The following is a 15,313-nucleotide window of genomic DNA, read 5'->3' as shown; positions in this document are numbered from 1 at the left end:
TGCGTTTGCAGTCGCTGTGCGGAAGTGTTCTGAAGCCAAACGACCGGCCTGTACACACAGAGAGGTGGAGAAGCTCAGAACCGAGAGATCGATAACCGGTTTAAGTTAGGAGAAATAACACAAGCGGTGAGGAGCGACCTTGACCATGTGCTGACCCCGGGTGTGCGTGATTGGACGGTGTGAAGGGAGATTCACTTTGTGTCTGACCACGGGAGTGTGTTTTGGGACGGTGAGGACGGAGATTCACTCTGTGCCTGAACCCGGGAGTGTGTGATTGGACTAGTGTGGAGGGGGATTCACTCTGTGACTGACCCCGGGAGTGTGTTAAGGGACGGTGTGGAGGGAGATTCACTCTGTGTCTGTATCCGAGAGTGTGTGATGGGATGGTGTGGAGTTAGATTCACTCTGTGTCTGACCCCGGGGGTCTGTGATGGGAGAGGGTGGAGGGTGATTCACTCTGTGTCTGTATCCGTGTCTGTGTCTTTCTCCACTCCGTCCGTCGCACACTTGCGGGGTCAAACACTGAATCAAGTTCCCAGTCCCAGCACACCCCGTCCCATGGGACCACAGAAACATGGAATACTACAGCACAGGACAGGCCCTTCATCCCTCCATGTTGCGCTGACCGATATAATACTTAAAAAAACTAAATCAACTCTACCCCATAAACCTCCAATTGTCTTTCATCCATGTGCCTGTCCAAGACAGCTCTTACATACTACTATAGTCAAATGCTTTGCTAAAGTCCATATGCACCACATCCACTGTCCTACCCTCATCAATTTCTTTTGTAACCTGTTCAAAACACTCAATCAGTCTCGTGAGGCACGATCTTCACTTCACAAAGCCGCGTTGACTATCCATGAGTAGACTGTTCTTCTCCAAATCTTAGGAGATCCTATCCCTGAGAATCCTTTCCCGGGGTCGGGCGCAGTTTGAATCCCTCTACACACCATCAATCACACACTCCGGGGGTCAGACACAGAGTGAATCTCCGTCCACACCGTCCCATCACACACTCCCGTGGTCAGTCACAGATTGAATTTCCGCCGCACCCTCCCATCACACACTCCCGGAGTTAGACACAGAGTGAATCTTACTCCACACCGTCCCTTCAAACAGTCCCGGGGTCTGACCCAGAATGAATCTCCCTCCACACCATCCCATCACGCACTCCCAGGGTCAGACACACAGTGAATCTCTCTCAGCACCTTCCCATCTCACACTCCCGGTGTCAGACACAGAACTAATCTCCCTCCATACTGTCCCATAATACTCCCCCGGGGTCAGACAAAGAGTGATTCTCCCTCCACACCATCCCATCACACATTCCTGGGGTCAGACACAGATGTATCTCCTTCCATACGGTCTCATTACACACTCCAGGGGTCAGACACAGAGTGAATCTGCTGCCTCACAGTCAAATAGAAAAAAAACGGATTCAGAAACAGAGCAAATCCCCCTCTTGATTCTCCCTCTCTCCTCTCACCAATCAGCTGCAGTTCAGCGTTCCTGTAGTCTCCAGCAGTGTGTCTGTCTCAGTGATAATAAGTGTGTGTGAGACCAGAGGTAGAACTAAGGAGTGAGGGGGAGCGTTGGGAGGCTGTGGAGGGATGGTGAGTTTGCAGTCGCTGTGCGGAAGTGTTCTGAAGCCAAACGACCGGCCTGTACACACAGAGAGGTGGAGAAGCTCAGAACCGAGAGATCGATATCCGGTTTAAGTTAGGAGAAATAACACAAGCGGTGTGGAGCGACCTTGACCATGTGCTAACCCCGGGTGTGCGTGATTGGACGGTGTGAAGGGAGATTCACTTTGTGTCTGACCACGGGAGCGTGTTTTGGGACGGTGTGGAAGGAGATTTACTCTGTATCTGACCCCGGGAGTGTGTGATTGGACTGTGTGGAGAATACTGTGTACGAACGCAAGCTCGCCCGGAATATAAAGGAAGATAGCAAAAGCTTTGTTCGGTATGTGAAGAGAAAGAAGATAGTTAAGACCAATGTTGGGCCCTTGAAGAAAGAATTCGGTGAAATTGTTATGGGAAATAGAGAAATGGCAGAATAATTTAATGAGTACTTTAGATCTGTTTTCACTAAGGAAGACACAAGAAATCTCCCAGATATATGGATGGGCCAAGGACATAGGGTAACAGAGAAAATGAAACAGATTGACATTCGGAAGGAAACGTGATGAGACGGCTGATGGGACAGAAGGCTGACAAATCCCCAGGTCCAGATGGTCTGCACCCTAGGGTACTAAAGGAGGTGGCTCTGGACATTGCGGATGCATTGGTAATCATTTTCCAATGTTCCTTAGATTCAGGATCAGTTCCTGAGGATTGTAGAATGGCTAATGTTATCCCTTTTTTTAAGAAAGGAAGGAGGGAGAAAACAGAGAACTATCGACCTGTCAGCCTGACATCGGTGGTGGGAAACATGCTCGAGTCCATTATTAAGGATGAAATAGTGGCATATTTACCAAGGGTAAATCCTGCTTGACTAATCTGTTGGAGATTTTCGAGGATGTAACCAGGAAGATAGACGGGGGAGATCCAGTAGATGTAGTGTACCTCGATTTCAGAAGGCATTTGATAAGGTCCCACATAGAAGATTGGTGGGTAAAATCAAAGCTCAGGGCATCGCGGGGAAGGCATTGAGATGGATAGAAAACTGGTTGACAGATAGAAAGCAAAGGGTAGCGGTGAATGGGTGTTTCTCGGAATGGCAGCTGGTGACTAGTGGGGTGCCACAGGGCTCGGTATTGGGAACACAGCTGTTTAGCATTTACGTTAACGATTTGGATGAAGGCATAGAAAATAACATCAGCAAATTTGCTGATGATACTAAGCTGGGTGTCAGTGTGACATTTGATGAGGATGTTTGGAGAATTCAGTGTGACTTGGATAGGCTGGGTGAATGGGCAGATACTTGGCAGATAGCGTTTAATGTAATTAAGTGTGAGGTTATCCACTTTGGGAGTAAGAACAGGAAGACAGATTATTATCTGAACGGTATAGAGTTGGGTAAGGGAGTAATACAAAGAGATTTTGGAGTCCTTGTTCATCAGTCACTCAAGGTGAATGAGCAAGTGCAGCAGGCAGTGAAGAAGGCTAATGGATTGTTGGCCTTTATTACAAAGGGAATTGAGTGCAAGAGCAAGGAAATACTCTTGCATTTGTACAGAGCCCTGGTGAGACCAAACCTGGAGTATTGTGTACAGTTTTGTTCTCTGGGGTTAAGGAAGGACATCCCGGCTGTAGAGGAAGTGCAGCGTAGATTCACGAGGTTAATTCCTGGGATGTCTGGACTGTCTTACGCAGAGAGGTTAGAGAGACTGGGCTTGTAGACGTTGGAATTAAGGAGATTGAGAGGGGATCTGATTGAAACATATAAGATTATTAAGGGATTGGACAAGATAGAGGCAGGAAATATGTTCCAGATGCTGGGAGAGTCCAGTACCAGAGGACATCGTTTGAGAATAAGGAGTAGGTCATTTAGGACAGAGTTAAGGAAAAACTTCTTCTCCCAGACTGCTGTGGGGGTCAGGAATGCACTGCCTCGGAAGGTCGTGGAGTCCGATTCTCTGGATGCTATCAAGAAGGAGCTGGATAGGTATCTTATGGATAGGGAATCAAGGGATATAGGAACAAGGCAGGAACCATGTATTGATAGGAATTGATCAGCCATGATCTCAAAATGGCGGTGCAGTCTCGATGGGCCGAATGGTCTATTTCTGCACAATTGTCTATTGTCTGTTGTCTAAAATCTTTACATAAGAAAGTTAATACACATTTTAAGGATTTGGTCTAATTTTTATATGGAGGGAACTTTTCCCACAACAGAAGGAATTATCCTCATTACTCTGCTAACCATTCTGTATGTAGAAGAATAGGCAATTCTATAACATTTGGAAAAGACAAAGACAAAATAAACACCTGTGGATTTGGGACAATAGATGTAAGTGACCATGCACCTCTATATTTATCTTTTGATTATGACCTACAACTAAAGAATACTATTTGTAAACTGAATTCAACTCTACTGAATGATCTCTATTTTAAGGAACAAATTAAAAAAATAAATTGGTCTTTTCTTAGAATTCAGTGATAATGGATAGGTTTAAACTGGGGTACTCTGAAGGTTCTTTTAAGAGGGAAAATTATAGCGATATCTTCATATAAGAAAAAAAAATAAAGATTAAACTATTAGAGAAATTGCAAAATGTGCTGAAGGAGCTAGAAAAAACACAAAGTGAATTTGGCACAGGATACATTAGAGGAAATTGAAAAAATATATATTAATAGTTTGGCTACACAAGAAATCAAGAAAAGAATAATGTTCCTGAACCAGTGACGTTATGAAAATGGATCTAATTCTATGAAAGTACTGGCGGGGAAACATAATAAAAGGATATTAGTAAATACAAACCATAGTATTAGGGATTAATGAACAAAAATGATTAAAAACAATCGAAGTGAAATTCAAGAAGCTTTTGAACTGCTTTACGAAACTCTATAAGTTCCAAGGGGAAGGATAACACAAATTGACACCTTTCTGGCTTCTCTGGAGTTAACCACTTTAAGCGAAGAACAAAATAGAACAATAACTGATGACATTACTGAAGTTGAATTAAAAGCTGCAATTAGTAGGCTTAAATTAACCAAGTCACCAGGATCAGATCGGTATACGGCAGAGTGGTACAAAGTATTTGAAAATGTGTTATTTCCCGCCTTACTCCCCACACTAAACTGGGCTCTAAAAAGGCACAGATGCCACCCATTTGGAAGGAAGCGATAATCTCAGCTATACCGGAAGGATAAAATGGAATGCGGGTCATTTACATTAATACACGTTCTTAATGGAGATCATAGATTATTTATCTACATCACGACCAAACGATTAGAAGAGTTTCTACCTATGCTGATACATGACGATCAGACAGGTTTTTTTCAACAGCGCTAGACACCAGACAATATACGAAGGACATTACACATTACGGATCATATACAAAAAAACACTGAAATCGAATCAATAGTGATAATCGTGGACGCTGGAAACGCATTTGATTCGCTGAATTGGAATTTTCTTTAGGGAGTTTTGTATAGATTTGGTTTCAATGACACAATTATTAAAACTATCCAGGCACTATATGACCACCCTACTGCGAGGAATAAAATCAATCGATATTTATCAAATAGTCTTACCATAGAAAGGGCTACAAGGCAGGGTTGTGCATGGTCACCGCAAAGCTTCACATTATATCTGGAACCATTAGCTCAATACATCAGACACAAAGAAGATATCAGGGGAATTACTATTAGAGGAAAAGAGTAGAAATTGGCTTGTTACGTGGATGACATCTTGATCTATCTCGGGCACCCAACATACTCTTCATTTAAATTGATGGAATACTTTGAACAATGTGATCAATTATCCGGATGCAAGATCAACATAGATTTAAAAAAAAACAATTACTTTCGTAAAATATAGCACAGCAGGAGAAATTGAAATTAAATATCCAAACAGAGTCGTTCGAATATTTGGCTTCATTATGCCAAAAGTTTTGGCAAAATTATCCGAATGTAATTATCAGTCTATATATATATATATATATATATATATATATATATACATACATATATAAAAATTAAGGAAGATATAACAAGATGGAAGCGATTTAGATTTTTAGTCTCAGTTCAAGGATTGAATCTTTTAAAGTTAATATACTGCCCAGACAAGTATATCTCTTTCAGATCCTACCAATAGAGATTAATCAATATCAATTAAATGAATGGAACAAAATGTTGTCAAGCTATATTTTGCAAGGTAGAAAGACTAAAGTTCGTCTCAAAAAGGTATAGAGTTCGTAGTGCAAAGGGGGGGTGATGGGGCCTACATTCTCTAAGAGATAATTATTTTGCAGCACAGTTGAGCGTTGTGATATGTTGTCGAAACCCATCATATTACTCTAAATGGAAAGAACATTGAGGAGGGGATACTTCTATTCCCATACAGGCAATGTTGGCTGATAACAACAAAAGCGGAGGGAGCTTTACTGCGTTTCTGACCCCGGGAGTGTGCGTTAGGACGGTGTGGAGAGAGCATCATTCTGAGTCTGACCACGGCAGTGTATGATGGGACGTGGTGCTGTGAGCTCCACTCTGTATCTGAAACCAGGACTGCTTGATCTACCTCTAAAAGGGATAGAGAGGGGGTGAGAGGGGAGGAGGGGTGGCATTACCATTCAGGGATACTATTACAGCTGCAGATAGTGTGGATAATGTAGCAGGATCCTCTTTTGAGACAGTTTGGGTAGAAGTCAGGAACATGAAGGAAGCGGTTACTCTACAGGGAGTATTCTATAGGCCTGGAAGCGGCAGAGATACCGAGGAGCAGATTTTGAAAAGGTGCAAAAAAGCAGGGTTATTATCATGGGGGACTTTATCTTCCCTAATATTATTTGGCACTTGATTAGTTTCGAAGGTTTAGATGGGGCAGAGTCTGTTAAATGTTTCCAGGATGGATTCCTGTCACAGCATGTTAACAGGCCGACCAGGGTGAATGCCGTACTAGATCTTGTATTAGGTAACGAACCGGGTCACGTCACAGATCTGTCAGTGGGTGAGCATCTGGGGGACAGTGATCACCGATCCATGGCCTTTCGCATTATCATGGAAAAGGATAGAATCAGAGAGGACAGGAATGTTTTTTAATTGGGCAAGGGCAAATTATGAAGCTACAAGAGTGGAACGCGGATGTGAATTGGGATGATGTTTTCGCAAGGAAATGTACTGTGGGCATGAGGTCGATGTTTAAGGATCTTTTGCAGGATGTTAGGGATAAATTTGTCCCGGTGAGAAAAATAAAGAATGGTAGGATAAAGGAACAATGGGTGACAGGTGAATTGGAAAATCGATCCAGGTGGAAGAAGGCAACATACATGAGGTTTAGGAAACAAGGATCAGATGGGACTGTTGAGGAATATAAGGAAGCAAGGAAGGAGCTTAAGAAGGGGCTGAGAAGGCCTTGGCGAGTAGGGTCTAGGAAATATCAAGGCATTCTTCAATCATGTGAAGAACAAAAGGGTGACAGGAGTAAAGGTACGACCGATAATAGATAAAAGCGGGAAGATGTGCCTGGAGGCCGAGAAACTGAGAGAAGTCCTCAATGAATACTCCTCTTCGGTATTCACTAATGAGAGGGAAATTGATGACGGTGAGGACAATCTGAGTGAGTTTGATGTTCTGGAGCATGTTGATATTAAGGGAGAGGAGGTGTAGGAGTTTTTAAAATAAATTAGGACAGATAAGTCCCCGGGGCCTGACAGCATATTCTACAGGCAGCTCCACGAGGCGAGGGAAGAGATTTTTTAGCCTCTCGCTAGGATTTCTATGTCCTTGTTGTCCACAGTAATGGTACCGGGCGATCGGAGGGAGGCGAATGTTGTCCCGTTCTTCAATAAGGGTGGTAGGGATAGTCCGGGTAATTATAAACCAGTGAGCCTTACGTCTGTGGTGAGAAAGCTGTTGGAAAAGATTCTTAGAGAAAGGGCATTTAGAGAATCATGGTCTGATCAGGGACGGTCAACATGGCTTTGTGAAGGGCAGATCGTGCCTACCAAGCCCGATAGAGTTCTTTGAGGAGATGACCAGGCATATAGATGAAGTTAGTGCAGTGGATGTGATCAAAATGGATTTTAGTATGGCTTTTGACAAGGTTCCAGATGGCAGGCTTATTCAGAAAGTTAGAAGGCACAGGATCCAGGGAAGTTTGGCCAGGTAGATTTAGAATTGGCTTGCATGTAGAAGGCCGAGGGTTGGGGTGGTGGGAGTCCTTTCAGATTGGAGTGTTCTGACTAGTAGTGTCCCACAAGGATCTGTTCTCGGACCTCTACTTTTTGTGATTCTTATTAACGACACGGATGTGGGGGTAGAAGGGTGGGTTGTTAAGTTTGCAGACAACACAAAGGTTGGTGGTGTTGTAGATAGTGTAGAGGATTGTCGAAGACTGAAGAGAGACATTGATGCAGATGTTGGCTGAGATCCGGCAGATGGAGTTCAAACCGGAGAAGCGTGAGGTGGTACACTTTTGGAAGGTCAAACTCCAAAGTAATTGGGAGGGTACTTGGTAGTGTGGAGGAGAAGAGGGATATGGGGGTACATGCCCGCAGATCCCTGAAAGTTGACTATCAGGTTGATAGGGTAGTTAAGAAAGCTTATGGGGTGTTAGCTTTCATAAGTCGAGGGATAGAGTTTAAGGGACACGATGTAATGATGTAGCCTTATAAAACTCTGGTTAAGCCACACTTGGAGCATTGTAAAAACACAAAATGCTGGCAGAACTTCGGAGGCCAGACAACATCTATGGGAGGAAGTAGTAACGACGTTTCGGGCTGAAACCATGAAGAAGGGTTTCGGTCCGAAACATCGTCACAACCTCCTCCCATTGAAGCTGTCTGGCCTGTTGAGTTCTGCCAGCATTTTTGTGTTTTTATTTGTTTCAAGCATCTGCAGATTCACTCGTGTTGCCTTTGGAGTACTGTGTCCAATTCTGGTCGCCTCACTATCGGATACAATCTCAGCTCCGTATGTTGACACCCGCCCCTACTCTCCAACGTTCTACCCTCAGCACCCCCCCCCCCACTACGCTTCACTTCCCCTATTTAGTTATGTTAAAACTAACTCAGAAATGTCTTGTGCAGCCAGATAATTCTTTATTCAGACCTATGTCTAACGCTATTAGGGAGCAATGTCTGCTACATCATTCGTTGCTGGGTAAGGTTCCCTTTTTTCCCTGTGCAGAAATCAACATAAGACACATATGAGGTAATTGATCACAAGCTAATCATTCCCTTTAATCCATTCCTCCATTTACCTATCACTCTACCTAAGCGTACCTTTGCCTTCTTCACACACCGGTCCCTTTATCATTCCATGATAACCAAATACACGGGGCTTGAAAAAGACATCATCATCAGAGTTTCCGTTACAATTCGACAGCCAGTATTTAGGCAGGTCATCATCACGCACCGCACAATAATTATTGCGATGAAACCCATCAGCCCGTGCAGTAGATCAGACCCCCAATACCCTCCCAGCAACCATCCTAACCAACCCTCTCCTATCTGTGGATCTTGCCTGAACTCATCCAGTTGTTTCATAACAGACCGGATGGCGTGGACCCATTGTAGGACTCATCAGTAAAATGGGTGATGCATTTGTCTCCGACTATGGCGCAAACCCCTCCCTGCTGGGCCAGCTGGTAATGCATAGCGTACCTGGTTTGCTGTTCATAGAGTCGTAACTCTACCCTCTCCCTGTTAACGGCCTCCGGGCCTTCCACCGTACCGTTTCACAATGCCGTTAGCCCACAAATGAGGTAATTACAGTTCTTTGGAGCTGTGACTCCTGCCGAACCCCCTAGAGAGAGAGAAGTGTACCGGAACCCATCGCCCAGAGAAGAGCCCAGGGTAACAGGATTCCTCCCGTCAGCACAGAATTCCTCACTCACGGCTCGAGCTATCAGTCGTCGCCGAACGTGACCCTTCCGGGGGCAGAGAGTGGTCCAATGGTTCCTACCGCAAAGAGGGTAGGTAGAGTGGTGATGGCCGTAGTGTAGGTACCGTTAAACAGGAACACGTATCCGGGCTTCGTCCGACTGCAAGAAATCTTACAAAGTTCTATCGTATCAAACCAGAAGTACTCCTCCGGATACAGGGAAGAGTATTCAGAAGTCACTGAACCAGCTGACACGTGTCCAGTTACAAAATCCACACACATGCTTAATTCCCCTTAGAGACGGTCACACATTGTTTTTGGATACATTCACAAGAGAAAATTCCCTTGTCTGTCCTACATCGGTGGTCCAAACATTGTTTCTCCAGGCAAGGTGTTTCCCGGGGTACCCTGGCGAAAACGCTTCCCCATCCCTTTCCCGTGAAACAGAAGGGGTAATCCCTGGCGCTTCGGCAGCGTGTACTAGGTACCCACCCTTCCCCGTCCTGCTCTGCATGCCGTTCGCGGGTCCCCAAACACTCAGTGTCCACGGCATAGTTATCACCTATTCCATCAGTACAATACCCCCTTTCCCCTCACTTCCCCTCTATCGCTTTACCAAAGGATAACAAGCAATACGTTTACTGTGCAGTCGATCATGTACTTGATATAACAAGTTGTCCTCTATGGAATCAATTGCAACACACAATAGTGAGTCCACAAATGTTTAATTGCAGCCAGGAAGCCATATTTTACAGTCATTGAGATGCATCCGTTATCCCTGGCCTTGTACTTTAACTGCCGTCGGTGTTTGCAGTAGTATCTGGAATGGTCCTTTCCACCGGGGTTCATGTTTGGGACGCTCCCAATCTCAGATCAGTACCGTATCTCCAATTTTCAGCTCCAGCCACTCTGCTCCTTGCCCTCCGGAACACTGAAAGTTATTCTTTACCTGGGAGTGGAGAAACTACAGAAGACCCTTAATTGGTGAAGGTACTTCTGCAATTCATCCCCCATGACATTAAGGTCAATTTGGGCGGGAGGCTGCGCGTCGGCATCCCATGGGGTCCTTCCAGGACGCCCATAAACAATTTCGTCTGCAGATACCCCTGCAGTGGAATGTGGGATAATTCTCACAGGGTATAAAGCTAACGGAAGGACCCTCAGCCAGCTCAGTCCGGTTTCGGACATTAACCTATTCAGCTTATTCTTCAGGGTGCCGTTAGCCGGATCCACTATTCCTGCAGCCTTCGGGTGGTAAGAAAATGAAACTGCTGTTCAATGTGCAGCATCTCGCATAGCTCTTTATTTATTTTCCCCACAAAATGAGGGCTATTGTCCGAACTTATCTGTCTGGGTACCCCAAATCTGGGTATAATTTCTGTAAACAACAGCATTACCACCGTGGAAGCTTTATTATTGGTGATCGGAAAGGCTTCAATCCATCGACTGAACACATCTACAATCACTAAACAGTACTTATGACAGTGTGCACGCGGTATTTCAATAAAATCAAGCTGAATGGATTCAAAAGGACCAGTTGGCCAAACGTCCTTTCCTTGGGCATATTTTACTCCCTTTTCCGCGATCAATCAGGCTTGTATCTTTGCCGTGGCAGCCTCCTCCACCCTTGGGTGCCACCAGGTGCGGAGCAAAATATTACTCATTCCGTCCTTGCCAAGGTGGGTGTCAGGCAATCAATAAGCAGCGGTGACAAAGCGTCAGGAATACAAACCTGGCCATCTGGGGTCTGCCAGAGGCCGGTGGACACCGAAAGCGCACATCCGTGTGTCTTCCGGGGTTGATTTTCTGAATCAGGGGCGTCCCCCTGGAGCATTCGGTCTGTAGCCCTGTCTGGAGTGCCCGGCGCTGGTGGCCATTTAGTCGTGGTGAAAGCCGATCGCTCAGTTGTGGAAACTATGATAGTCGCCTCCTGTGCAGTCTGTTTAGCTGCCAAAGTCCGCCCTGTTGTTGCCTATTAGGCAGAGTCGTCTATTAGGTGAGCAGAACATTTAATAACGGCCAATGTTTCGGGGAGGAGTATATCCTAGAGGAGATTCTTTACATACGTGGCATTCTGGACGGGGGGCCCACAGGAGGAGAAATATCTTCGCTGTGCCCAGAGTTGTCCAAAATCAAGGGCCACCCCAAACGTATAGCGAGAGTCTGTATAAACATTGGCCCCTTTGTCCGTAGCTCTAAAATACAGGCGCGGGTGAGAGCAAAAAAAAGTTCTGCTATTTGGGCAAAGACTGGGGGCTGGTGAGCGCCACCTTCGGGCTGTGATGGTTGTCTACTCCGGCACATCCGCAGAGGCGTTCCCCGGTCCCAGAGGACTGTGGAGCTGCCATCCACGTAAAGAGTAAACTCTGCCCCTGAAAACAGGTGCATCTGCGACGTCGGGGCGAGATCTGAAGGACTATTCCAAAGTAGACTGTTCTTTCAAAACAGAGAGAGAGAGAGAGAGAGAGAGAGAGAGAGAGAGAGAGAGAGAGAGAGAGAGAGATGAGAGAGAGAGAGAGAGAGAGAGAGAGAGAGAGAAGAGAGACGAGAGAGAGAGAGAGAGAGAGAGAAGAGAGAGAGAGAGATAGAGAGAGAGAGAGAGAGAGAGAGAGAGAGATGAGAGAGAGAGAGAGAGAGAGAGAGAACAGCTTGTGTACTAATTCAGCAGCAGGGATGAGAGAGAGTCTGGGAGGCGGAGCTAAATGACGGACAGCTAGTGGTCCGCACTGCTGAGATATATAGTATATAAGCTCAGCTGACTTTTCAATCAGACACACAAGGCACGCAGGAGACATACAAGACCTCCAGAGGCATGGGGGACACTGGTGGGCTTTGTGTGCCCACGACAAGGGTCGGATTTTTGCTCACACTGTGGACTAAGGAGTGACCGGTGGAACGCTATCGGTGTGTTCAACCCTGGCCTGGGTTGACAGCGTTACCGTGGAAGACCGGCATCCCCCTTCCTATCGTCACAAGTTAGTGACTTTTAAATCAGTGGAGGATCGGCACTGGAACATAAATCAACGCTCTATCCCCCTCTCTCCAACTCTACTCAAACCAAATTCCAGAACTGAACTGATTACTGACCATCCCACCGTAAGACTGTATCAGCTAACCATCTGAGCTGGGGAAGCTTGGAAACTTTATCTACTCACCTATATACGCATATGCTTTGCTCGTCTGCTTACCTTATCTTGTTTGACATTACCATACTCACGTCGTTACTAATAAAAATAGAGTTCATAACGGAAGACTCAGACTCCTGGTGTGTCCATTTGTGCTGGTTTCTTTTTAAACCGTTACGGGGTATGGAACACCCACGCATTCTGACCTGTTGCATCGGCGCCCTAGCGTGGATGCTGCACCGCACGAGGGCGCCAGAGAGGGGTGTGGACACCACCGGCTCCATCACGGGCACAACCCTCCCCAGCATCGAGGACAGCGGTTAGACGGCGGGATCAATCACTGAGGCCGATCACCCAGGAACGGGCGCCTTATTATTAATTTCCATCATCAGACAAGAGGCACAGGAGCCTGCAAAATCAGTGACCCAGGAACACCTGTTTCCCCTCCGCCAGAAAATTTTTTGAAAGTATGAGTACCGTCTCGACAGTTTTGCAGCATTTATTATCTATTTATTAGGACGTACCGATCCTGCAATTATACAAATCTCAGGGCGGATAAAGTCACGGATAATGAGGTCAGGTGGTAAACTTGCGATACAGTCCTTTGATGCTGGGAGAGGGAGGCAAGGAAGTGTGGGGAATAAAACAGGGGATGAAATAGAGGGAGATGACAGGGGTGGAGCTATGGAGACGAGTTTGGGGATTTTGAAGGTAAACACAGAGTGAGATGCCGAGTAAGCGTAAGAGAGAGGGGAATAGGGTAGCGGCGAGGGGCAGATTGGATGGGTTTGTCGGAGTCTGGGAGAGCGCTGGAATTGGGTTAATCTCCTTCGATTAAAGTCAGCTCCACGGGCTGTTGACAGAGATCCCGGATCTTCACAGGAATATCCGAGTACAAAGTTGCAGACTTCTCACAGATGAAACGGTGCTGATCATTATTGCAACTTCGATACCAAGGAGAATTTACATTCACCGCATTCGACCTTTCCAGCGTTTCACCTTGTACACGACGTTCGAGGCCGCTTCCCTGTCAAGGAGGAATAAATATTTTCAAAAGGATCAACAAAACTCCAGCAGACAGACCTGTGTCAGACCCCAACATTCTCCCACTGACTCAATCTGTCCTCACCGACCGATGTCAGTCTCCAAAGTACTCCTACTGACCTTCTCTCTCGACACATACCTGTTCCAGTTTCTAAAATAGACTCACTGACCCATTCTCCCTGACCCTGTGTCAGTCCCCGAATAATCATTTGCCCAACGCTCTACCCACAGAACATTTTCAGTCCCCAAAATAACCCCACGACCACACTTTCTCCCCACAGTACCCTGTCACACCCCAACTTACTCCCAGAGCCACAGCATCTCCCCACGGCCCAATGGCAGTCTCCAAAATACTCAAAAGCCCTCTTCCCTCCCCATGGAACCTTGTCAGTCCCCAAAGTCATCCTGTCGCTCCAATCTCTTCACAGCCCGGTCTCTATCCCCAAAATACACCCACTGACTCTCTCTGTCCTAATGCCGCGTGTCTGTCCCGAAAATACTTGCACTTCCCACTCTCACCCATCAGCCCTCAGCCTGTCCCCAATATGATCCCACTGTCCAACCTTCTCCCTGCAGACCTGTGTCAATCACCAAAACACTCTCTTCCCACAGTCCATGTCAGCCCACAGATTAATTCAAGTCCGATCTCTACCAAGGGCCCGTGTCGGTCACAAACTAAGCGCATTGCCTAATCTCACCCCACAGAGCCGTGTCAGTCTAAATTTAATCGCAGCACCCCATTCCCTGTCCACGGTGTCCCTCCCCAAATACTCCCACCGACGCAGTTTCTCCCCACTGACCTACAGACCACAGTCGCCGAAACACTCCCCCTTCCATATTCTTCACACAGACTGCAACGGTCAACAAATTAATCGCGCTGCCCAGTCCCTTCCTACGGGGATACCAGGCCACAGAATACTCCTACTACCTTTCTCTCTTCCCACAGACCCGTTTCTGTCCCCAAAATATCCTTAGTGACCCACCTCTCACCACTGATTGGAGGCAGCAGCCAAAAGCTCCCCTTAACCCGCCTCCCCCACAGACATGTGTCTGTCCCCAAAATTAATCCCACTGCCCAATCTCTCTACAAAACCGACATGACCCCAAATCTCACCCCGCTTTGCATGTTCCAGTCCAGTATGAGCTGTTTTGACCGCGGACACGGTTGTTAACAAAATTCTGTGAAATTAATTTGCAATCATTACTGTTTAAAATCGAGCACGATGTAAGGAGCGTCAATTTGTTTCTCACCCGCAGAGTGTAATCGGACGTTGTGGAGGGAACTTCAATCCGTGACTTACCCCGGGACGGTGTGGAGGGAGATTCACTCTGTGTCTGAATCCGGAAGTGTGTATGGGATTGTGTGGTGGTAGATTCACGCTGTGTCTGACCCCGGGAGTGTGTGATGGGACCGTGGGAAGGGAACTTCACTCTGTGTCTGACCCCGGGAGTGGAGTGTGTTGGGACAGTGTGGTGGAAGATTCAATCTGATCTGGATATATTATCTGTCCATCCGACACATACCTCTTCCTCCTTTGAATTTATTTCAAGAAGCATTGAATCAGCAACAGAACAGAGTTGCTTCGCCCGCTCGTAAATCGTTTCAAACGTGGATATAAAATAACAGCGGTCTTCATTTCTGATCCA

At 46.2% G+C, this 15,313-nt stretch overlaps 1 protein-coding gene across 1 annotated transcript in view; it reads right to left on the bottom strand.

Annotated features, from left to right (window-relative positions):
* LOC132388570 (uncharacterized) overlaps positions 1-12,708 on the bottom strand; it is a 64,288-nt gene extending 51,580 nt beyond the window's left edge. The window contains exons 1-3 of the mRNA XM_059960946.1: positions 12,686-12,708; positions 11,560-11,692; positions 11,230-11,469 (exon numbers count right to left, since the gene is read on the bottom strand). Coding sequence (XP_059816929.1) covers positions 11,230-11,469; positions 11,560-11,692; positions 12,686-12,708 — 396 coding nt within the window. The remainder of the gene's footprint in view (positions 1-11,229; positions 11,470-11,559; positions 11,693-12,685) is intronic.
* Between the last annotated feature and the right edge of the window lie 2,605 nt (positions 12,709-15,313).

Source organism: Hypanus sabinus, unplaced genomic scaffold (genome assembly GCF_030144855.1).
Source record: "Hypanus sabinus isolate sHypSab1 unplaced genomic scaffold, sHypSab1.hap1 scaffold_352, whole genome shotgun sequence".
Lineage (NCBI taxonomy): Eukaryota > Metazoa > Chordata > Chondrichthyes > Myliobatiformes > Dasyatidae > Hypanus > Hypanus sabinus.
This window is presented reverse-complemented; position numbering and strand designations above follow the sequence as displayed.